The following is a 24,807-nucleotide window of genomic DNA, read 5'->3' as shown; positions in this document are numbered from 1 at the left end:
ATCCGTTCCATCGCGCGAGGCACCTCGTCGCTGGGGCCGCTCCTAGCATACAACCACGCCGTCCGTCGTGACCGGCCGTGTCCACCTCGTCGGGGAAGACTGGAAGACGGTCACTTCCTCGCTGGCGGAGATGCATAGGAAAGCAAACGGAGACCTCGGACACGCGGCAGTGGGCAGCCTCGACGGACACGACGACACACACTGCTCCGGATCGAGCCGCCGAATGGACGCGGTTGGGCGAGTTCTGATGGGGAAGACGACGGGGTGCGGTGAGCATGGCCTTTGCCGGCGGGAGGAGCACAAGTGCACGACGTGGGGCGGCCGGGGGTGCTCCTCCATGCCGACGCGAAGCGAGAACCTTGGAATTGTCCGGCCTTAGCTTGCCGTCGAGGATGCCGGCCGGCTGACGGACGGTGCGCGCGGACCCGTGGGGAGGACGGTATTTCGAATACCGACCGGGTGGACGGTAAATGAAATACCGTCCAACCCCTGGTCTCCTGCAGTCGTTGGATGGCGCTTTGTGCGGCTGAGATGAACTCGCATATTCATAGTTGATTTGCCAGATACTCTCCGTCTTCCTCCCCAGCTCCCCGTCCCCGTCCCCTACAGGCTACAGCGGCCATGCCCAAGAAGGCAGCTCCTCCGATCGTCGCACACAAACTCTCGCTGCCGCCATTCACGCGTATCGAGGTGGGGTCGAGACGGCCGCGGCGGCAATCATGGTCTCGCTCGCCGGTGCCGGGTGGTGGACAGTACGTAAAGGAGCACGACGCAGGCCGGGAACGGCCTCGCCGGCTCGCCGACGTGAGCGCACGGTTTGGATGGCTCAGGAAGGCACCCAGCTAGACAGTATCGCAGACCTCTGCGCGTAGGATCGTCGGTTTGCCGGCGGCGCGGCCCCCGGCGTCATCCGCGGCGAGGGACAGGACAAGACAGGACAGGCCACGCGCCGAGGAGCGAGCGCGTCCCAGTGTTCCCCGAGCGCGTCCAGATTGGCAGTAACGGGAGCTGCCGCCGGACCCCAGGGGTGGTCGACGGCGAGGATCGGAGACCCTTCCCACCCTCGCCGGGACCGTTGCTCGATCGCTTGCCGTTCCCCTCCACAGTTCGCCGCGCGGTGTGCTCCGGAGTCCAGACTCCGGGCGGAGAGCCGTGGCATCGAACACGACAAGTCGCCAAGGCGGCGGCCGCAAGAATCTCTTCCGAGTTCAGATGATCGGACCAATTCTCTATTCTGTTCCTCCGGCGTCTGCGCGGCGGCGGCTCCCATGGATATACAATCCGTAGCCGGCGTTAGTGGTGACTGATGAGAGCTTGGATGAGAGGCACTCTAAGCCCATGGCGGGATCGTGGTCGGTCAAGGCTGTCAGGGATAGTAGGAGGGATGCGTGTGTTACACAACGACACCTGCGACGGGATCCTTTCAGTAGAGGTTTAAACTTGTTCTAGATTAACTCATACGAACAACGATAAATTTAGGGTGCATTCCTGCAGCAAAAGTACATCCATGGATATAGATATGCCAAGTTTTAAATCTTTTCGGAACTCGTTTCACTGGTTTTCATTCGTTTGCCCATTTTCATCGTTCCTTCACGAGTGAAGCTATGCCTCCCGACTTAGCATGTTTTAGCAAAGACACAGGAATACAGGATGGATTAGCATGTTTAAGCAAAGACCAAACCTTCTAGGATGGAAACATCACTAGGTGCATTCTGCCAACTAGCAGCGAAGGGAATCAGCACCCAATTCTCCAGCAAAGGTCGCTGCTGGGTAAATTCTGCCAACTCGCAGTTACATCGCCTTCATATTTACAGCATGCAGTCTACTGTACGTTCCGTGTACATACTTCATACTACTACTCACATCCTATGAAGTCAAAAGATGGTGCCTCGGTTGGGGCATTGCAAACCCATACACTAGGTGAGGAGAAGCAAATTTCAAGCCGCTTTAAAAGCGAACTTTGATTGTGCCTCCTCTTCATCTTCTGCGACCATCCAATCCAGCTTTGGACCCTAAAGCACAAGGGAAATGCGTCAAACAAATGTATGCACAGAAATGAGTTCACAGGATCATACTGATTGGCATGATCTCTGCGGTAGAATCAAATACAGAACAAAATGGCACACATTATGGATCATATGATTCAATGTGCTAGATAAGTAGAGGGGCTAAACAATGCACACTCAAAAGAAGAAGGCATAAAATGTTTACCTTTCCCTGACGAATTATAGTAGGGTCTGTTCCTGTCATATCTACCACAGTAGAAGGATCAGCAATTCTAGGACCACCATCAACAATGAAATCAAGGCCCTGAAAATTTGAAACATTGAAGCATATAATGCTTGCAAAGGCATCTTTCAGACCTGCTTTTGTCCAGACACGATTCGGGAATCGGGATACAGCTGGACATCAAAATATTCAACAATGGTTTAACTAGCCTCCTGCAGTGATCTTTTACCATTTATGCATGTTTTAAAGAAAAGTACTTCAATACGCATTTGTTTGTAACTACAGCTACTGGAAATACTTTTTTTTTTCTACAATACATCCACAAGACTGAGTGGCTGGTATCTCCAGGCAAGCAATTGTTTGTAAATATAATGCACTGTACGGCAACTCACAGGAAAGAGGTGTCAGATGGGAACATTTTTCAGCAATAATCTCAAAGCAATCACCACTTCTCGTACTTCATATAAGAGAATTGTAGATAACAACTATACAGATACAAGCTAACTTGCTCTAACAGAAGTTTCATGTGTTGGAGGTACCAATAATTAGAATACAGAGTTTCATGTACAGCATTAAAACTGAAGAAGATACCAGTGGCTCATAAAGATCGGCAATGATTACTGGGTCAAGTATCCATTCATCCTCTGATAGATATTTGACACTGTAAATGAAGGAAACAAAGAATGATTATAGAACTTGAGAACAACAAGCTGACACCATGATACCTATTATTTTATTTGTAATAACCAATTCCTCACAAATGCTATGGGAACATACGATTATTATTCAAATACTAACAAAATCAATGACGAACAGCACTCAAAATTCTTCTATAATTTCAAGTAAAATATTTTCTTCTTTTCTTAATGATCTTAACCACAATACGGAGAGACAGAGAGCCATGTGGCTGTTATGGCAAGTGGCCCGGCCACAGGCCTAGGCCCAGCAGATGGCCATGAGCAGCAGTGTCCTGTCGTAGACGCTTTTGCGGCCAAGCCTGTCACCGAGCCAGCCACAGAAGAACTGCCCGGCGAGCGCGCCGCCGAGCATGACGCCGTTCACAGCGTCGACGGCGTTGGGCGGCAGCGTGCCGTGCTCGGGTCTGGCGAGGTTGGTGTAGTAGATGCAGTCGAGCATGGCCAGCACATGTAGCTGCTTGCTCGCCTGCGGGGTCTCGATGCGCCACGCTCGGCCTCGCCTCCAGGTTACGCCGCGCCATGCGTGGATTCGTCTTCGTCGACCCCTGCACCACGGACGTCGTTACTGCCGTCCCCCGCTGCTCCACCGGTGATGCCAGGAGCTCTACCGACGTCTCCGACGCCGAAGCCACCGGCGACACCAGTAACGTCGGCCGCTGCCGTCGATCCGCTTGTGGGAGGGAACCAGCAGCCCCTTTCCGTCATGGATCCGTCGCCGCCAGTTTGTCGCCGCCTGTTGCCGCCTTCCTCGGCGGCCCAGATCCTCGTCGGCGGCGTCCCCGGCTGTCGCGGATATGTCTGCCCCGTCCGCCGCGGCGTCCATCCCCCATCACGGTGGATCCGTCCCCGCCCGTCGCGCCCCCGTCCGTGGCTGTACGCGCCTATCCGCGCTCGTCGTGCGGCGCCCGTCCGCGCACCTCCATCCGTGGCTGCCCGCACGTCGTTCGCGCACCTCCGTCCGCGGCCGCCAGCACGCCGTCCGCGCGCACCTCCGCCCATCTGCGGCCGCCCGCGCGTCCGTGGGCGCCTGCACCCGTCCGCGGCCGTTCGTCCACCTGCTACCGCCCATCGGAGGTTCTCCAGCGCCACGAGCGGCCTCGGCTTTGGCGTCTCCATCGCCTGCTATGGCCCCGGCGACCCAGTCCGCGCCAGCGCCTACGGCCGTGCCCACTGCGGCAAGCGTGGCCCTGTCTTCAGCTTCGGCAGGCGCGCCTCCTCATTGTTGGCTGTGGCGCCTCATCTGCTCCCTTCGTCGCCCGCGTCGGCATCCTTCTCAGGCATTCAGCACGCCTGGGCCACAGAAACTTCGCCGTCCCCACCAGGTGCCCCGTCTTCCGTCGGCCGTCAACGGCCATGGCTGCCCCTACACCAAGCGCGGCACATCGAGACCCCGCAGGCGAGCAAGCAGCTACATGTGCTGGCCATGCTCGACTGCATCTACTACACCAACCTCGCCAAACCCGAGCACGGCACGCTGCCGCCCAACGCCGTCGACGCTGTGAACGGCGTCATGCTCGGCGGCGCGCTCGCCGGGCAGTTCTTCTGTGGCTGGCTCGGTGACAGGCTTGGCCGCAAAAGCGTCTACGACAGGACGCTGCTGCTCATGGCCATCTGCTACCTTGCGACGGGCTCACGTTCAGGAGCATGCCCACTGGCGTCATGGTCTCCCTCGGCTTCTTCCGCTTCTGGGTCGGCTTCGGCATCAGCATCGGCATCGGCGACCTCCTACCGCATCTATGGCAAGGCCGATGACGACTTTGCCATCAGTGTTTGCAAAGGCGTCCTCTGCTTCCTGGACACCTTGGTGTTGTCTGGCGCCGATGAAGCGCTCAAGCACATGCTGGTGAACATCCTGAAGGAGAACATGGGCCACAGGTGGCCTCAACAGCAACCTCGACATCATCTTCGCCGTGGCATCTCCTCTGCTTCTCTGCTGCAGCTACCACCACCAGCACCGTCATTGTCTCCACCGACGACCTCACATTTCCGTGGATTTCCAGCTCGAGGACGAGCTGTCTTCGAGGGGTGGAGAAGTGTTATGGCAAGTGGGCCGGCCACAGGCCTAGGCCCACAAGTACTGCGCGTGAACAGTACCGCGGATACTGTAGCACCGCCATAGGTTAGGGTTTAGGATGAGTCTAGAGATTAGAATACTTAAGGGTCAAGTTTGTTAGGTGCCTTGTTTATAAAAGGCTGCTATGAGTCCTAGGGTTAGACAAGCAGAAAATAGATCAAAGAAGCAGCTCAGAGCCTCCAGAGGGAGGGCGAGTTAGCCGATCTATTCTGCTGTTCTAATATCAATAATCAGTCCACATCAGTGGCATACATAGTGAAGTATTGAGAATGCTCATGCAAGCAAGGAAAGCATAAATTACTTCCTTCTAACGGGACATCCAGCAATATGGCAGACATACTACTTTGTTGCATTTTCAGTTCCAGATTCTATGATCTAATACACCAAAATCCCAGTTGACCACAGGTGGGAACAGGAAGCAAAAGAGAAGACTTGAGTTATAGTACAAACCTTGTGCAGATCAAAGGTTCATCCAAATTTTGCAATATTGCCTGGCAGATGGGATCATCTGGAATTCGGACGCCAACCTGTCTCCTTTTTGCATACCTAGTGGAAGAACCATGCCTAATGCATTGTTTGGGAAATTGCTTGGTTGCAGGTAAAATAAAGGTGTACTGCAGATGATTAAAATAACCAAGTTACTTGTGAAGTAATCAAGTACAAACTGCAGTACAAGGTGAATAAGAAGGTATCCTTACAGGCCCAGGTATTAAACGCTTGACAGCACGGAAAATGTTAGGTTGCCCTTGGTTGGTACCTCGAGGAAATCCTGTTGTGTAGGTATCGATATCACGTAATGAGCGACACAGGATGCTGAGAGGCTGCATAATTCAGAATTAGTATAAGAACGCGGTGCATATGCAGACAGGAAACTATGCTCTGCAAGTAATATTTCGTTGCAGAAAAATCTTGACTCAAATTGACTTTATAGCTGTCATATTCATGCCTTTGAGTCTCCAATGCCTTTCACTCTGCATCGAGAACAAGCATATAATACCAGTCAGTTAGAGATGAAATGCCTTGCTTCATGTCTAAGAGAGTGAGCAAAGATTGGATTTGATCACTCATACTACCAAGCTGGTCAAAGAAATGCATTTACCTGCGAAGGCGCTCAATAGATTCATTGTTACTCAGATCACAGACGATGGAGTAGCTGTCAAAAGTAGGACATGTTATTTGTGTCCAACAATGCATAGATTAAATAGAAAATTGAGAAACTCGAATATGGTCAACAAAACCCACACAATCAAATAGGACAAATGCACTTATGCACATATGCAAGTCATCAATCTCACCGTGCTATTTTTTCCTAGACTCAAATTCAGTGAAACTAAAGCTACCCCAAAACAAAGAACATGCAGCAAAGCATGCGCATAGAAATTATCTGCAAATGCTGACATTGCTGCAGCTGCTACAGTGCTACTGTAACAGAAAATCGGTAGGTATGTGTAATTTACGAAACTAAAAAAAAAGGCAAAGTGAAGCAGAACAGCGTACATGGTGTCAGTAGGGATCACCCCGACGGCGCCGCGATTGATGAGTTCGATAACCGGGTCCAGCTTCCAGAAGTCCTCGCCGGAGGGCTCCACCTTCACCCGCAGCATCCCGGCGTCCCCTCTCTTCATGCCGCGCGTAGAAGTTCGCACCAGAAAGGCAGAAAGCCCGCGAAAGGCGAGCGTGACTGCGTGGAAATAAAAATGAAGAGGAGGCGCTGGAGGCAGAAAGTACCTTGAACTGGCGCTCGGCGGCGTACTTGAGCCGCTTGGGGTTGCGCTTGTGGAGAGCGACGACGGTGGAGGAGACGCGGAGGCGACCGGGTGCGGGCGGAGGGGCCCGTGGTAAAGGGAGCCGGAGCGGGGAGGGGCCGGCCGCGCGGCGGAAGGAGGCCGCGGCGGCGGGGTCGGCAGCGGCCATGAAAGCCGTTGCGGGCCTGGTCCGAGCTCGGAGCTCGGTGAAGTGGAATTAGGGATGGCAATGCGTTCCCGATACCCGAATACCCGATGGGTTTTACCCGATATAAAGGCGGGTATGGAATGAATTCTTCACCCATGGATATGTTAATGGGAACAATCCTCTACCCGTCGGGTAGGCGAGTGCGGGTACGGGTGTGAACTACCCATACCCGCGTACCCATGAGTAATTTATACCCACAACAATCATGCATAGAACATAATAAAATAGATCCATATAGGTATATATATTCAAAAAATTGATCAATTTGTTTGTTGCTATGTTATTAATTATTGTCTTCCTCTTATTTATTTATATTTGATGATTTGTGATTGTATTTATATCATATATTTATTAGTTTTGTGTTATTTAATATGTGCATAGCGGGTATCTAATCGGGTACGGGTTACCCATCGGGTTTATTTTACCCGACGGGTACGGGTATGAGAACGATTTCGTATCCGCACACGGGTATGGGTATTGTAGCGGGTATAATTTTTTTTTGCGGATATGGGTATGGGATAGAACTACCCGGCGGGTATATACCCGTTGCCATCCCTAAGTGGAATGTGCCGGAAGGAAGATGGATGATTCCTTCCTCCGCAAAAAAGAAGAGGATGATCCCCAGGTAGACATAGGACCTGACTGAAAAATAGGCCCGGCCCAATGACAATCCAGGCCAGGCGGCGGACCCAACATTTATTCTGAACGGGCCTCAGATACTTTCAAGAAAGGCAACGTAGTAGGTGTAAACCAATATCTCCGTGCAAACTATAAACTTCAATCTGAGTAATCGGATCAACATTCAAGGAGTATGAGAGATTGTGTAATTTTTCAATCTGGATCTGCCCTTAGATTGGGGAATCACACTTTTGCAAATCCTCCCTCCCACCCTCCTGTGCCCCTCCCTTTGAATGTTGATCCGATGGCCCAGATTGAAGTTTTAATAGTTTGCACAGAGAAATTGGTTTGCACCCAATATGTTCCCTTCAAGAAATGGGCCCGACTGGAGATTGCGGCCCAAAAGAAATAAGTACTCGCGAGATTCGAGGGTTTCTCTGCCTCTCTTTCTTTCGGTCTCTCTCTCGCAGCTGCCACGAGTCACGCGGTGGTAATCGGTCACTTCACAACCCTACATGGCTCGCAACGGTATAGGATTAAAGTCCGACGCCTTTAAGACTCGGCTCTTAGACTATTTAGGTCAAATTTGATGGTCTTTACCATTTCTGAGCCAGCCTTGACCACTGACGATGTCGCCGATAGGCCACGCAGCTCACAACTTCCCGCCTTCCCGGCCCTCTAGCTCTACGCCGATGGCCCACGTGAAGTCCTACGCTGACAGTGGCAGAGCTACGTGAGCTCATCGGGGTCCCGCGACCTCGACAAAATCTGTGAAACTCCACGTAAACTACTGTAGATCTCTGCATTCGACCCCAGCGTCCTAATGGAGCCGACCCCAGTGGCACAACCGTCTGGCTTCGCCCCTACGCTGAGGAGAGTGGCACAGTAGTTTGCAGTTGTCTTATTTCTTCCATATAATTTTCCACTATTGTACAACTAATGTACTTAATTTCTTTTCATAGACGTTGGATTACGTGAAGCAATGTGAGGCAAATATTGTCTAACATGTCAATTGATGCAGCGTTCATCCTCTGGCTACGAGCCACCAGCAGATAAGCTTTATGATCAGCCACTATTAGGGTTTGTGCGAACTAAAAACACGCACACTGAAAAGCAGCAAAATCAATTACCACAAAATACAGTGGAAGCAACCCTGAATCTGCAAAACAAGTGCTCATTGGAGGACAACACGGAAGGTGAAGAAGATGGTTCATGGCACGAGGCGGATCCCAAGCGGGATCTGAGGAAAGAAAAGCTGCTAGGAAGGAACACGAGAAGAAAGTGAAGGAAGAGAGGAGGGAAGCTCGCAAGACCAAGAAAAACCTAAGGCTGAGAAAAAAGAGGACGAAAATGCCGAAAGCAAAGTGCAAGCGGCAGTGAATCTCTGCATAATCAGTAATAGATCATTTTTCTTTAATAAAAAGCATCAGATCACGTTGAATCTTACTGCCACATAGTCCGAGGGAGTGATGCCACAAGTTTTCACATTGTTGCAAACTTTTCCCGATCGTTTCTAATGCATTAGTCAGAAAACTACATGTGCGTAAGAGTTTTTTTTTGAAAAGATCAAGTGTGTAAGAGTAATGTCCTCGATTTGAAGCTCTACCTCTATCACGAATGAAACTGCCTGTCATCCAAGTTTGACTGACTGCGAATGTGGTTTTCTGCTTTGTGCCACTGGATTCTTTGGCGTGTGCAACTTGCCCGTTTGTTCCAAATGTTCTGAAATTTCTGACCGATTGTAAAGCGGACGAGAAATTTCGATATTTGACATCGAATATGCACGCCTCATGCGTTTTGACATTAAATTTGCGGGATTTTCAAAATATGACATCGAGCGTGCGAATTCTTTAGAAACGAGGGATTTCAGCTTTTTTTTCAAGGTTTCGCGAATTTCACTAATCTTTTTCCTTTTCTGGGCACCTAAACTTCCCATTGTACCCCTCACCTTATCCAAAAGAAAGGAAGATTGGATCACTGTTCGCTCGTGCTCATCCCGCTTGTCCTCTGTTCATCCCGTGTTCATACCCCCACCCACGCATCAAGGCAGTCGGCCGGCCGGCGCCACCGCCCGCAGCCAGGCCCGACCGCTCGCCACCAAAGCGGCTGCCGCAGGAATGCCGACTGCTGCCAGAGCGCCGGCGTCGCCCATCCATGGTCCCCTGGCGCCGCCTGTCCATGATCCCCTTCGAAGTACCTGTCGGTGTTTTATCGTCGGGTTCTCCGAGGGGTATCCCGAGGAGAGTGGTTATGAGTAGGGACTCGCCGAGATCAGAACGCGATGGTGCAAGGAACACAAGGATTTAGACAGGTTCAGGCCTTCGGAGCCTAATACCCTACGTCCTGTGTGTTGATTTGTATTCCCTCTGGTATTGTTCGATATTTTTGGAGGGGTCCCTGCTCGCCCTTATAAGGTCTAGGGGAGCAGGGTTACATGGAAGTCCTAGTCGAGTTCTGTTAGGATTCTAGTCCGAGAGGTTCGGCTAGTTCTCGAGGCCGTCGACTAGTTCTACTCCTATTCGGGTAGATACAAAAGAGGTAGGGTGCAACCATGTACTACTTCCTACTCAAGAATATTCCGTCCTGGCGGGCAGTCCTGTTGCCCCAGTTCTGACAAGCCCCCGAGCTCTTCGTAGTCGAGTCCTGTAGGCGTCGTGCTCTTCTGGAGACGTTCTTCGAGAACCTCGGGAACTTCTGGACTTCTGTTCATGTAGCCGAAAGTTTCGAGTACCTCTGGAGCAGGTTATCCATCATCGGAGTCCATCGAGTGCTTCGTGTAGTCTTCTGAGTGCTTCTTCGGTTGCGTCGAGGCTGTGAGGTGCTCAAGTCCCGAGTCGGTCTTGGTATATGGTGCGCGATGTACTCGCGCTCAATATGGAGTAGCCCCCGAGCCTTGGTTTGATTCGATGAATCAGGCTAAGGATCAGCTGTCTTCTGGGTTCTTCGACCTTTCGTTTGAAGTCTGGAACTTTTTTCGAAAAAAGTTACCTTTTATGACACGTATTCCGCAGCCCCCGAGCCTTGAATTCGAATCTTTGATTTGGGGTTAAGGGTCCAGGAGATAATATCGTGTCCTCTACAATCTTTCTGAGCTCATCAGTGCTGCAGCGAATCTTCTGAAAAGGCGGCAGTGTGGTGTACTGTTTGTCCGTGGGTTCATGTGGCGAGTACTGCTGTAGAATCTTTTCTGTTTTGCCCATGAGTCTTCCTGCCTTTGGTTGTCCCGGGCTGAGTTGCGGCTCTGCTGCTTCCTCTATTTAAGTGGTGTCTGCTGCGCTTGAATTTTCATTCTTGCAGTTGTAGCCATGGGTTCCAAGTGGAGTTCTTCAATGGAGAGTACCCGACTTCCTGATGAGGGTATTCGATTCGTTCTTGTAGGTGCTAGAAGAGTATTTGCGAGCAGCACAAACACTTGTTATCTCTCAAGCCACCGCCCTTGCTCCTCACATCGCAACCATCCTGGTTGTCTTGATAGAGAGCTGGTGGAAGCCGTGTCTGAAGCCTTTTCTGTGGAGAAGACCGGGATTTGTTGGCTGAAATAACTCTAAAACTGGTGCGCGTCGTTCGGGTTCCTTGTTATTTTACCGTACTGCCACTGGCTCTGCTTATTTAACTGCTCGAGTGAATCTAGGTTTAGCACGCTTTCTTGGCCTTCTTCCGCCGCCGCAAAAACTCATCTGCTCTCGCCCTCGAGTGCCATGAGAAACTAGCCACCGCTAGCTCCCGAGCGTGAAGCAAGAGAGAATCTATTTTTCTCTGTTCCCATGGCGTCGAAGAAGTCTGCTTCGAAGGGGAAGGTGGATGACGCTGCCGTAGGTGAGGCGGAGGTCCACGGGTGGAAGTCGAGTAAGTGCTCCAACTCCCACCTTTTGAATCTGGTGGAAAAGCATCTTCTTCAACCCCGCAACATGATCCGTTGGCGTGGATCTGCGGGGGAATCTTTTGCCCATGAGGAAGGGAACGAATCTGTTGTTTGTCTTCCTCATGTTCTTTGGGGCCTCGGTTTTTCTGTTTCTGATTTCTTCTGGGGTCTTCTTTTCCATTGGGGGGTTCAGGTGCATCAATTGACCCCTAACTCCATTCTCCATATTTCGATTTTCGTCCATCTTTGCGAGGCTTTTCTGAGGATTGAGCCCCACTTTGATCTTTTCTAGTATTTCTTTCATTTGAAACCCCAACCTAGCGAATCGAAGATAGATGTGGTTGGGGGTGCTGGGTTGCAGTTTCGTCAGGGGAAGAAAACTAAATATATCCCCTACGAATTGAGTGACAAGGTCATCGACTGGAAGTCGTCATCGACTGGAAGTCGATGTGGTTCTATATTAGGAATCTTTCTTCTTCCCTTCCTCTTCACGCTCCTGGTCCCCCCCGTGAAGAAGTCGAATTGGAACTCTAAGGGAAGTGGGGGGGACCAGGTTAACTTTCTTTTGGGGGAGATTGAGAGGTTGAAGGCAGAGCACCAGATTTGCGGTGCGTCTGTGATTGCACATTGGTCGATGCGTAGGATCCAGCCGCTGCAGAGGCGGGTCAATTTAGGTTTTCAGTATACGGGAGATGCGGATCCTTCCCGTTATACTCGAACCATGATTACTGGGGATGATCTGAAGGATCGGGTGCTGGAGCTGTTGAAGAACGTGCCGGGGATGGCCAATATTGACGGAACTTTCAGTGCTGTCAAGCGTCCTCGGGAGGTACTCTTTCGAGTAGTCGACTAGATTGTAGTTCGAGTACTTTTTGTCGAGTAGTCGAGTTGATTCAGTATGTTTCGTGCAGATTAATCCCGAAAATTATCAGAGTAGGTCTCCACTGCTTGAAGATGTGCCCCTGCCGCGTACAGACTCAAGTGTGCATCTGATTTCTTTTGCCTTGTATTCTGATTTGTAATTGCCTTTGGATCCTTGATTATTCGTGGTCGATTCTTGTTCGCATGTCCTTCGGCGAGTCGGGCAGCATCGGACGTCCAGGAGCGGGCGGCGGATGAGCCGTCCGTCAAGTCTGTGAAGACTCGGAAGCGGAGCGCTGCCTCTACGAGTAGTGATGGGTGAGTACGTCTTGGCTGCCTTCTGAGTTATTGCTTTTTCTTGATGGCTTTTCCTCTTCTTATGGCTCCTTTTCCTTCCAAGAGGCAGGCGATTGGCTCTGTCGTGAGTCCTGCCGACTCGACTCCTGCTGCGCCGGCCGAGTTCGGTGGGAGCGGCTCCGCTAAGGGGCAGAGTGATTCGGGACAGAGCGTTGTCCCGAAGTTTGTCAGGGCGAAGAGATTCGTTCTGAAGCACTCCTCTCAGTAAGTGTGTTGATCGACTGTTTGTATTTGATCTTTTGATTTGGTTATTGAAGTGTGGAGTACTTCTTCCTTTTGTAGCAATCCCGATGCTCTTGGATATGATGAGTTAGAGAAAGGGATCTTTGGTTCCGTTCGGAATATCGCTCAGCTGCCACCTAGCTCGCCGAAGGAGGGCGATCAGTTGGGTGACTATGTGGATGGCGCGGGAAAGAATCAGTCCGTCGGGGAGGCGGATAGATCTCCTGCTGTCAGCGCTGGTGAGTCTTGATGGCGTCGACTTTTCTGTCTAGCCTTTTGCTAATATCTTTTCATTTTTCAGACAAGCCGGCCGAGGACCAGCCGGAGATCCCCCCACCTGCAGAAAATGTTGATCCAATTCTGCTAGAGCCGTCTAAATTATCTCAAAATGCCAATACTGAATATAGGTACAATATATTTACTACTGTTGTCCCAAATAGATTGTAATTCCAGCTTTGTCATCACTCAAACTTTCATAAGTTTGACCAAAATTATAGGGAATATGATCAGTATTTCTAAAATCTAATAGGAATACAAGGAAAATATATATCATAATGCATTTAATGATGCTTATTTGATATCATAAATGTTGATACTCTTATCTATAAATTTGGTCAAACTTATAATAATTTGATTTAGGACAAAACTAGAATTGTATTTTTTTTGGGATAGGAGCAATTATAGCAATGTTGAAAAAAGACACCATAATAACTGAGAGAACCTAGAAATGACAATATTAATCATAAAAAGAATAACATATCCACTATCGGATTCTATGAAGATCTAACTGTCTAGACTAACTGAAAAATCCACATCAAATAAGAATACTACATAGATTCAAAATTTTAAAAATAAGAAAATATCATAAAGAAATTAGCACTTTATAATGATTCTATGTCAAATTAGTTTAATAAATAATTAAATTTAGAATTAAAGGATAAGGAAGATTAGTGATTGATTTGCATACCATTTAGGATGCAACATAGCAATAATAGAAGTCTATGACAAATGCAAATACTAAATAAATATTTTTAAACTTTTATTTAAGAAATACAATACAAGCACATATATGCTCACAAACATGCACACATACTCACCCCTATCAATTCATGCACGCAACTCTACCTCTCCGAGCACCTCCAGTGGACTAAGCCAATAGATCTCAAATTCACTACAAGTGTCTCCCTATCGACTAGGACATCTACTACCATTAAATGGGAGCACCCACGCTGAGTTGAGAACTTGAACCCGAGTGCATCGGTTCCACCACATGAGCTAACTCTCAGTTCACAACTAATTTTAGAATTGTAAAAAATAAAAAAATAGAATTTTGATACTTATATTAATAAAAATCTAAGTTTGGAATAAAATAATGTAAACTTAGTAATTATAGTAGGAACAATTGGTCCCATGGAAGTAAAAATGGACCTCCTCCTAGAATGCCAACAAAAAATTTAACAGTCGGTCCTTCAATTTTCTTTGTTAATGGGAAGAAAAATACTTAAGTTAAGAGCCCATATAGAGTATAATAGTTAGTAGATAGATTTTAAAATGAAAATAACAAAAATTACATTTTGGTGCCCATATATTTATCAAGTTAGTAGATAAATTTTAAAATAAAATAACAAGGCACAAAGTAGATGCCACATTGAAACCTACACCATTGACACATATAGATTTCAGCTATAACCATTAAATGTAGCAAAAGAACAGATAAAGAATGTAAGATGAGAAAAAAAATAGGTTTGGAGTAATATATGGATAATCTAACTTAGACTTCGGTTTGAAAGTAGATCCATTGAAGATATATTCTTACTAAAGAAATTATATTACTACATAACAACATTGTACATTACATTGGAATATAGATATACTACTTTATTTTAATTTTATATATTTTAAAATAAATTTTGCTCCATAAAAAATAAAAGAGCAGCTTGAGTGTTCTTGGTTGGTTATGGTCCTTTAAGTTTATAGCTTGCCATTAATTTACCAAATTAAGGAAAAGAAAAATCATGAACATACCACACGCTAAAGAGATATATTCACCCTAGATGAAAAGCAATTCGTGGAGTCCAGAACAAAGAAACTAGGATAGAGCGAAATGATCATGGATATTGATGGAGTCTACGATAATGATGAGGCTGAAAACAACATCTGAAAAGGGTACGGAGAGGGTTGGCAAGGCAGGAAAATGGATAAATTCAATAAGGTCAACCTCACAATTTATGCAAAAAGTGAAGTCAACTCACCATGGTTGTGGAGCAACTTGGTCAATTGCTAGCAATTGTATCCGCCAATGCAAATGCAAGATTAAAGAGACAAGCTAAATGGCAAGGTTGAAACTATATCACTTGAGCATATTAATTGGCATGTGTGGTGTTAGGTTGCATTTTCCAGGTCCCCTTAGAAACGAAATACGTAAAAACTACAAACTATCCTCTTATTAAAATCTAAGCACAGCTGCATGAAAGAAGGTAATATGATGATAAAAATAACATTACTTTCAACCAACACAAGCAGCCATGCTTTTGAATATTCTCTGTCCATGAACACTTATTCCACAATACATAATACGATGGTAAGAAAATACAATACCTCAATTTAGGTCAATTAGGCAAAACAATACTAATAAATCAACAAAATAAATCTATATTAATAAATTTTTTATTAAAAATTTAAATGTGAGTATACAAAACTAGCTACCCGTGCTATTTGCGCGGCCCACTTTGCTAGTTCCGTGATACTGCATGGTCATTGATCGCCGATCCCTGTCAGCTGTTCGTTCTGAAGAAACACCCAATGCGGCCGGTTCAGTTTTCTTCAGAGGAGCACGCTGGAGTGAACTCTCAGCAGTGACCAGACCATAGAGCACTAGCGCAGATACGCTGAAACGGCGACCCAAATGTGTTTACTGCGGTGTGCGGACACAGCAGTATACGCGCTTCTCGGCTTCTTCGTATTCTCGTCGCGCGAGGCACCTCGTCGCTGGGGCCGCTCCTAGCATACAACCACGCCGTCCGTCGTGACCGGCCGTGTCCACCTCGTCGGGGAAGACTGGAAGACGGTCGCTTCCTTGCTGGCGCAGGTGCATAGGAAAGCAAACGGAGACCTCGGACACGCGGCAGTGGGCAGCCTCGACGGACACGACGACACACACTGCTCCGGATCGAGCCGCCGAATGGACGCGGTTGGGCGAGTTCTGATGGGGAAGACGACGGGTGCGGTGAGCATGGCCTTTGCCGGCGGGAGGAGCACAAGTGCACGACGTGGGGCGGCCGGGGGCGCTCCTCCATGCCGACGCGAAGCGAGAACCTTGGGATTGTCCGGCCTTAGCTTGCCGTCGAGGATGCCGGCCGGCCTGACGGACGGTGCGCGCGGACCCGTGGAGAGGACGGTATTTCGAATACCGGCCGGGTGGACGGTAAATGAAATACCGTCCACCCCGGTCTCCTGCAGTCGTTGGATGGCGCTTTGTGCGGCTGAGATGAACTCGCATATTCCCAGTTGATTTGCCAGATACTCTCCGTCTTCCTCCCCAGCTCCCCGTCCCCGTCCCCTACAGGCTACAGCGGCCATGCCCAAGAAGGCAGCTCCTCGATCGTCAAGAGTGCCCATGCCTGATCAGTGATTGCACACAAACTCTCGGCCATGGCGGCGATCATGGTCTTGCTCGCCGGTCCCGGTTGGTGGACAGTACGTAAAGGAGCATGACGCAGGCCGGGAACGGCCTCGCCGGCTCGCCGACGTGAGCGCACAGTTTGGATGGCTCGGGAAGGCACCCAGCTAGACAGTATTGCAGATCTCGCGTTTCTGATCTTCTCCGCGCGTAGGATCGTCAGTTTGCCGGCGGCGCGGCCCCCGGCGTCATCCGCGGCAAAAGACAGGACAGGACAGACGCGTGCCAGGCCGAGGAGGGAGCGTGTCCCAGTGTTCCCCGAGCGCGGCCAGATTGGCAGTAACGGGAGCTGCCGCCGGACCCCAGGGGTGGTCGACGGCGAGGATCGGAGACCCTTCGCACCCTCGCCGGGACCGTTGCTCCGCAGAGGAAGGCAGACCGGGATCGGTCGAGACTCGAGAGCCGCGGCAAATGCTTGCCCGGTCGTTGCAGCGGGAGATGCCGGCCATCGGCCACCGCCCACCGCGCGTGCGCGACGGGGTGCTCGACCCCCCTCTGCACACGGGGCCGCAGCGACGACGACATGGTAAGCGACCTTGGCATGGACTCCCGCTCGATTGAACAGCAGCAACCGGCGTCCTCTAAAACTCGGCGGCGAGCAGCCTCGACGCACAAGACAGACGGCGCGGGGAGCATGCCCACACCGAGGAGGGGCCGCGGCGGCTCCTCCACGCTGAGGCGAGGTGCAGAATTTGGGGGGTGTCCTCCGTCCGCAGCAGCAGGACCTCCCGGCTGACTTCAGACGCAGGGCGGCGCTGCTTGTCGTCGAGGACGCCGGCGGCCTGCGGACTCGCGGACGGTGCGCGCGGAGCCGGGGGTGGACGGTGTTTCGAATACCGTCCGGGTGGACGGTATTCGAAACACCGTCCACCCCTGGGTCTCCTGTAGCCGCTGGATCTCACATGTGCGGTTGAGATTGACGCAGGTATTCGATATTCCCCCTCGATTTGGCAGACAGCGAGATCCTTTCGTCTTCCTCCACCCGCCGCTCTCCTCGACGGCGAGTCACGCCGCTGCCTAGGAACGCGGCTCCTCATCAAGAGCCAAGACCAACAGCGCCGCCGTCCAAGCTCAACTCCTCCGCAACCGCATGGATAGGCAAAGGCGCAAAGCGCGCATCATCGATTCTGGAGCAGAGACGAGAGATGGCGCCGCCTGGGTCGAACTAGAGCAACCGGCGTCCTCGGACACGCGGCAGTGGGCAGCCTCGACGGTCACGACGATACATGCTGCTCCAGAACGAGCCGCCGGAAGGACGCGCGCGGCTGGGCGAGGTCTGACGGGGAATACGACGGCTCGACGAGCATGGCCCTTGCCGTGCCGGCGGGGACGAGCACAAGTGCACGACGTGTGGGCGGCCGGGGGGCTCCTCCATGCTGACGCGAAGCGAGAACCTTAGTGCTGTCCGGCCTCAGCTGCTGGACCTCCTAGCGGACGCCGGGACGGCGCTTGTCGTCGAGGATGCCGGGCTGTCGGGCGGTGCGCGCGGACCCGGGGGGAGGACGGTATTTGGAATACCGTCCGGTGGACAGTAAATGGAATACCGTCCACCCCCTCAGTCTCCTACAGCCGTTGGATGGAGCTTGTGCGGCTGAGATGGACTCGTATATTCCCAGTTGATTTGCCAGATACTCTCCGTCTTCCTCCCCGTCCCCGTCCCCTACAGCGCCCATGCCCAGGAAGGCAGCTCCTCCGATCGTCGCACACGAACTCTCGCTGCCGCCATTCACGCGTATCGAGGTGGGGTCGAGACGGCTGCGGCGGCAATCATGGTCTCGCTCGCCGGTGCCGGGTGGTGGACAGTACGTAAAGGAGCACGACGCAGGCCGGGAACGGCCTCGCCGGCTCGCCGACGTGAGCGCACGGTTTGGATGGCTCAGGAAGGCACCCAGCTAGACAGTATCGCAGATCTCTGCGCGTAGGATCGTCGGTTTGCCGGCGGCGCGGCCCCCGGCGTCATCCGCGGCGAGGGACAGGACAGGACAGGACAGGCCACGCGCCGAGGAGCGAGCGCGTCCCAGTGTTCCCCGAGCGCGTCCAGATTGGCAGTAACGGGAGCTGCCGCCGGACCCCAGGGGTGGTCGACGGCGAGGATCGGAGACCCTTCCCACCCTCGCCGGGACCGTTGCTCGATCGCTTGCCGTTCCCCTCCACAGTTCGCCGCGCGGTGTGCTCCGGAGTCCAGACTCCGGCCGGAGAGCCGTGGCATCGAACACGACAAGTCGCCAAGGCGGCGGCCGCAAGAATCTCTTCCGAGTTCAGATGATCGGACCAATTCTCTATTCTGTTCCTCCGGCGTCTGCGCGGCGGCTCCCATGGATATACAATCCGTAGCCGGCGTTAGTGGTGACTGATGAGAGCTTGGATGAGAGGCACTCTAAGCCCATGGCGGGATCGTGGTCGGTCAAGGCTGTCAGGGATAGTAGGAGGGATGCGTGTGTTGACACAACGACACCTGCGACGGGATCCTTTCAGTAGAGGTTTAAACTTGTTCTAGATTAACTCATACGAACAACGATAAATTTAGGGTGCATTCCTGCAGCAAAAGTACATCCATGGATATAGATATGCCAAGTTTTAAATCTTTTCGGAACTCGTTTCACTGGTTTTCAATCGTTTGCCCATTTTCATCGTTCCTTCACGAGTGAAGCTATGCCTCCCGACTTAGCATGTTTTAGCAAAGACACAGGAATACAGGATGGATTAGCATGTTTAAGCAAAGACCAAACCTTCTAGGATGGAAACATCACTAGGTGCATTCTGCCAACTAGCAGCGAAGGGAATCAGCACCCAATTCTCCAGCAAAGGTCGCTGCTGGGTAAATTCTGCCAACTCGCAGTTACATCGCCTTCATATTTACAGCATGCAGTCTACTGTACGTTCCGTGTACATACTTCATACTACTACTCACATCCTATGAAGTCAAAAGATGGTGCCTCGGTTGGGGCATTGCAAACCCATACACTAGGTGAGGAGAAGCAAATTTCAAGCCGCTTTAAAAGCGAACTTTGATTGTGCCTCCTCTTCATCTTCTGCGACCATCCAATCCAGCTTTGGACCCTAAAGCACAAGGGAAATGCGTCAAACAAATGTATGCACAGAAATGAGTTCACAGGATCATACTGATTGGCATGATCTCTGCGGTAGAATCAAATACAGAACAAAATGGCACACATTATGGATCATATGATTCAATGTGCTAGATAAGTAGAGGGGCTAAACAATGCACACTCAAAAGAAGAAGGCATAAAATGTTTACCTTTCCCTGACGAATTATAGTAGGGTCTGTTCCTGTCATATCTACCACAGTAGAAGGATCAGCAATTCTAGGACCACCATCAACAATGAAATCAAGGCCCTGAAAATTTGAAACATTGAAGCATATAATGCTTGCAAAGGCATCTTTCAGACCTGCTTTTGTCCAGACACGATTCGGGAATCGGGATACAGCTGGACATCAAAATATTCAACAATGGTTTAACTAGCCTCCTGCAGTGATCTTTTACCATTTATGCATGTTTTAAAGAAAAGTACTTCAATACGCATTTGTTTGTAACTACAGCTACTGGAAATACTTTTTTTTTTCTACAATACATCCACAAGACTGAGTGGCTGGTATCTCCAGGCAAGCAATTGTTTGTAAATATAATGCACTGTACGGCAACTCACAGGAAAGAGGTGTCAGATGGGAACATTTTTCAGCAATAATCTCAAAGCAATCACCACTTCTCGTACTTCATATAAGAGAATTGTAGATAACAACTATACAGATACAAGCTAACTTGCTCTAACAGAAGTTTCATGTGTTGGAGGTACCAATAATTAGAATACAGAGTTTCATGTACAGCATTAAAACTGAAGAAGATACCAGTGGCTCATAAAGATCGGCAATGATTACTGGGTCAAGTATCCATTCATCCTCTGATAGATATTTGACACTGTAAATGAAGGAAACAAAGAATGATTATAGAACTTGAGAACAACAAGCTGACACCATGATACCTATTATTTTATTTGTAATAACCAATTCCTCACAAATGCTATGGGAACATACGATTATTATTCAAATACTAACAAAATCAATGACGAACAGCACTCAAAATTCTTCTATAATTTCAAGTAAAATATTTTCTTCTTTTCTTAATGATCTTAACCACAATACGGAGAGACAGAGAGCCATGTGGCTGTTATGGCAAGTGGCCCGGCCACAGGCCTAGGCCCAGCAGATGGCCATGAGCAGCAGTGTCCTGTCGTAGACGCTTTTGCGGCCAAGCCTGTCACCGAGCCAGCCACAGAAGAACTGCCCGGCGAGCGCGCCGCCGAGCATGACGCCGTTCACAGCGTCGACGGCGTTGGGCGGCAGCGTGCCGTGCTCGGGTCTGGCGAGGTTGGTGTAGTAGATGCAGTCGAGCATGGCCAGCACATGTAGCTGCTTGCTCGCCTGCGGGGTCTCGATGCGCCACGCTCGGCCTCGCCTCCAGGTTACGCCGCGCCATGCGTGGATTCGTCTTCGTCGACCCCTGCACCACGGACGTCGTTACTGCCGTCCCCCGCTGCTCCACCGGTGATGCCAGGAGCTCTACCGACGTCTCCGACGCCGAAGCCACCGGCGACACCAGTAACGTCGGCCGCTGCCGTCGATCCGCTTGTGGGAGGGAACCAGCAGCCCCTTTCCGTCATGGATCCGTCGCCGCCAGTTTGTCGCCGCCTGTTGCCGCCTTCCTCGGCGGCCCAGATCCTCGTCGGCGGCGTCCCCGGCTGTCGCGGATATGTCTGCCCCGTCCGCCGCGGCGTCCATCCCCCATCACGGTGGATCCGTCCCCGCCCGTCGCGCCCCCGTCCGTGGCTGTACGCGCCTATCCGCGCTCGTCGTGCGGCGCCCGTCCGCGCACCTCCATCCGTGGCTGCCCGTACGTCGTTCGCGCACCTCCGTCCGCGGCCGCCAGCACGCCGTCCGCGCGCACCTCCGCCCATCTGCGGCCGCCCGCGCGTCCGTGGGCGCCTGCACCCGTCCGCGGCCGTTCGTCCACCTGCTACCGCCCATCGGAGGTTCTCCAGCGCCACGAGCGGCCTCGGCTTTGGCGTCTCCATCGCCTGCTATGGCCCCGGCGACCCAGTCCGCGCCAGCGCCTACGGCCGTGCCCACTGCGGCAAGCGTGGCCCTGTCTTCAGCTTCGGCAGGCGCGCCTCCTCATTGTTGGCTGTGGCGCCTCATCTGCTCCCTTCGTCGCCCGCGTCGGCATCCTTCTCAGGCATTCAGCACGCCTGGGCCACAGAAACTTCGCCGTCCCCACCAGGTGCCCCGTCTTCCGTCGGCCGTCAACGGCCATGGCTGCCCCTACACCAAGCGCGGCACATCGAGACCCCGCAGGCGAGCAAGCAGCTACATGTGCTGGCCATGCTCGACTGCATCTACTACACCAACCTCGCCAAACCCGAGCACGGCACGCTGCCGCCCAACGCCGTCGACGCTGTGAACGGCGTCATGCTCGGCGGCGCGCTCGCCGGGCAGTTCTTCTGTGGCTGGCTCGGTGACAGGCTTGGCCGCAAAAGCGTCTACGACAGGACGCTGCTGCTCATGGCCATCTGCTACCTTGCGACGGGCTCACGTTCAGGAGCATGCCCACTGGCGTCATGGTCTCCCTCGGCTTCTTCCGCTTCTGGGTCGGCTTCGGCATCAGCATCGGCATCGGCGACCTCCTACCGCATCTATGGCAAGGCCGATGACGACTTTGCCATCAGTGTTTGCAAAGGCGTCCTCTGCTTCCTGGACACCTTGGTGTTGTCTGGCGCCGATGAAGCGCTCAAGCACATGCTGGTGAACATCCTGAAGGAGAACATGGGCCACAGGTGGCCTCAACAGCAACCTCGACATCATCTTCGCCGTGGCATCTCCTCTGCTTCTCTGCTGCAGCTACCACCACCAGCACCGTCATTGTCTCCACCGACGACCTCACATTTCCGTGGATTTCCAGCTCGAGGACGAGCTGTCTTCGAGGGGTGGAGAAGTGTTATGGCAAGTGGGCCGGCCACAGGCCTAGGCCCACAAGTACTGCGCGTGAACAGTACCGCGGATACTGTAGCACCGCCATAGGTTAGGGTTTAGGATGAGTCTAGAGATTAGAATACTTAAGGGTCAAGTTTGTTAGGTGCCTTGTTTATAAAAGGCTGCTATGAGTCCTAGGGTTAGACAAGCAGAAAATAGATCAAAGAAGCAGCTCAGAGCCTCCAGAGGGAGGGCGAGTTAGCCGATCTATTCTGCTGTTCTAATATCAATAATCAGTCCACATCAGTGGCATACATAGTGAAGTATTGAGAATGCTCATGCAAGCAAGGAAAGCATAAATTACTTCCTTCTAACGGGACATCCAGCAATATGGCAGACATACTACTTTGTTGCATTTTCAGTTCCAGATTCTATGATCTAATACACCAAAATCCCAGTTGACCACAGGTGGGAACAGGAAGCAAAAGAGAAGACTTGAGTTATAGTACAAACCTTGTGCAGATCAAAGGTTCATCCAAATTTTGCAATATTGCCTGGCAGATGGGATCATCTGGAATTCGGACGCCAACCTGTCTCCTTTTTGCATACCTAGTGGAAGAACCATGCCTAATGCATTGTTTGGGAAATTGCTTGGTTGCAGGTAAAATAAAGGTGTACTGCAGATGATTAAAATAACCAAGTTACTTGTGAAGTAATCAAGTACAAACTGCAGTACAAGGTGAATAAGAAGGTATCCTTACAGGCCCAGGTATTAAACGCTTGACAGCACGGAAAATGTTAGGTTGCCCTTGGTTGGTACCTCGAGGAAATCCTGTTGTGTAGGTATCGATATCACGTAATGAGCGACACAGGATGCTGAGAGGCTGCATAATTCAGAATTAGTATAAGAACGCGGTGCATATGCAGACAGGAAACTATGCTCTGCAAGTAATATTTCGTTGCAGAAAAATCTTGACTCAAATTGACTTTATAGCTGTCATATTCATGCCTTTGAGTCTCCAATGCCTTTCACTCTGCATCGAGAACAAGCATATAATACCAGTCAGTTAGAGATGAAATGCCTTGCTTCATGTCTAAGAGAGTGAGCAAAGATTGGATTTGATCACTCATACTACCAAGCTGGTCAAAGAAATGCATTTACCTGCGAAGGCGCTCAATAGATTCATTGTTACTCAGATCACAGACGATGGAGTAGCTGTCAAAAGTAGGACATGTTATTTGTGTCCAACAATGCATAGATTAAATAGAAAATTGAGAAACTCGAATATGGTCAACAAAACCCACACAATCAAATAGGACAAATGCACTTATGCACATATGCAAGTCATCAATCTCACCGTGCTATTTTTTCCTAGACTCAAATTCAGTGAAACTAAAGCTACCCCAAAACAAAGAACATGCAGCAAAGCATGCGCATAGAAATTATCTGCAAATGCTGACATTGCTGCAGCTGCTACAGTGCTACTGTAACAGAAAATCGGTAGGTATGTGTAATTTACGAAACTAAAAAAAAAGGCAAAGTGAAGCAGAACAGCGTACATGGTGTCAGTAGGGATCACCCCGACGGCGCCGCGATTGATGAGTTCGATAACCGGGTCCAGCTTCCAGAAGTCCTCGCCGGAGGGCTCCACCTTCACCCGCAGCATCCCGGCGTCCCCTCTCTTCATGCCGCGCGTAGAAGTTCGCACCAGAAAGGCAGAAAGCCCGCGAAAGGCGAGCGTGACTGCGTGGAAATAAAAATGAAGAGGAGGCGCTGGAGGCAGAAAGTACCTTGAACTGGCGCTCGGCGGCGTACTTGAGCCGCTTGGGGTTGCGCTTGTGGAGAGCGACGACGGTGGAGGAGACGCGGAGGCGACCGGGTGCGGGCGGAGGGGCCCGTGGTAAAGGGAGCCGGAGCGGGGAGGGGCCGGCCGCGCGGCGGAAGGAGGCCGCGGCGGCGGGGTCGGCAGCGGCCATGAAAGCCGTTGCGGGCCTGGTCCGAGCTCGGAGCTCGGTGAAGTGGAATTAGGGATGGCAATGCGTTCCCGATACCCGATGGGTTTTACCCGATATAAAGGCGGGTATGGAATGAATTCTTCACCCATGGATATGTTAATGGGAACAATCCTCTACCCGTCGGGTAGGCGAGTGCGGGTACGGGTGTGAACTACCCATACCCGCGTACCCATGAGTAATTTATACCCACAACAATCATGCATAGAACATAATAAAATAGATCCATATAGGTATATATATTCAAAAAATTGA

The 24,807-nt window shown here is 50.9% G+C and overlaps 2 protein-coding genes across 2 annotated transcripts; both read right to left on the bottom strand.

The window, feature by feature from the left end:
- Positions 1-1,655: 1,655 nt before the first annotated feature.
- Positions 1,656-6,972, bottom strand: LOC120712967 (uncharacterized protein YciO-like). The gene is made up of 9 exons (XM_039998920.1): positions 6,730-6,972; positions 6,499-6,620; positions 6,101-6,154; positions 5,948-5,972; positions 5,700-5,822; positions 5,452-5,615; positions 2,821-2,890; positions 2,212-2,310; positions 1,656-2,012 (listed from the first exon to the last, which is right to left on the bottom strand). The coding sequence occupies exons 1-9, from the start codon at positions 6,913-6,915 to the stop codon at positions 1,938-1,940; spliced, it is 918 nt and encodes a 305-aa protein (XP_039854854.1). The 5' UTR covers positions 6,916-6,972; the 3' UTR covers positions 1,656-1,937.
- Positions 6,973-19,256: 12,284 nt separating this feature from the next.
- On the bottom strand, positions 19,257-24,573 carry LOC120712966 (uncharacterized protein YciO-like). The gene is made up of 9 exons (XM_039998919.1): positions 24,331-24,573; positions 24,100-24,221; positions 23,702-23,755; positions 23,549-23,573; positions 23,301-23,423; positions 23,053-23,216; positions 20,422-20,491; positions 19,813-19,911; positions 19,257-19,613 (listed from the first exon to the last, which is right to left on the bottom strand). Exons 1-9 carry the CDS (start codon positions 24,514-24,516, stop codon positions 19,539-19,541), a joined length of 918 nt encoding a protein of 305 aa, XP_039854853.1. The 5' UTR covers positions 24,517-24,573; the 3' UTR covers positions 19,257-19,538.
- Positions 24,574-24,807: the final 234 nt, after the last annotated feature.

The sequence above is a fragment of the Panicum virgatum genome, chromosome 6K (assembly GCF_016808335.1).
Source record: "Panicum virgatum strain AP13 chromosome 6K, P.virgatum_v5, whole genome shotgun sequence".
Lineage (NCBI taxonomy): Eukaryota > Viridiplantae > Streptophyta > Magnoliopsida > Poales > Poaceae > Panicum > Panicum virgatum.
This window is presented reverse-complemented; position numbering and strand designations above follow the sequence as displayed.

Excerpts from the sequence above, each read along its gene's own strand:
- LOC120712967 (XM_039998920.1), bottom strand. The coding sequence starts at position 6,915 with ATGGCCGCTGCCGACCCCGCCGCCGCGGCCTCCTTCCGCCGCGCGGCC. Across the intron at positions 5,823-5,947 it reads AAGGCATTGGAGACTCAAAG|CCTCTCAGCATCCTGTGTCG; the intron begins GCATGAATATGA and ends TGAATTATGCAG. Across the intron at positions 5,616-5,699 it reads AGCGTTTAATACCTGGGCCT|TACACCTTTATTTTACCTGC; the intron begins GTAAGGATACCT and ends AATCATCTGCAG.
- LOC120712966 (XM_039998919.1), bottom strand. The coding sequence starts at position 24,516 with ATGGCCGCTGCCGACCCCGCCGCCGCGGCCTCCTTCCGCCGCGCGGCC. Across the intron at positions 23,756-24,099 it reads GTGATCCCTACTGACACCAT|CTACTCCATCGTCTGTGATC; the intron begins GTACGCTGTTCT and ends TACTTTTGACAG. Across the intron at positions 19,614-19,812 it reads CTATAATTCGTCAGGGAAAG|GGTCCAAAGCTGGATTGGAT; the intron begins GTAAACATTTTA and ends CTTGTGCTTTAG.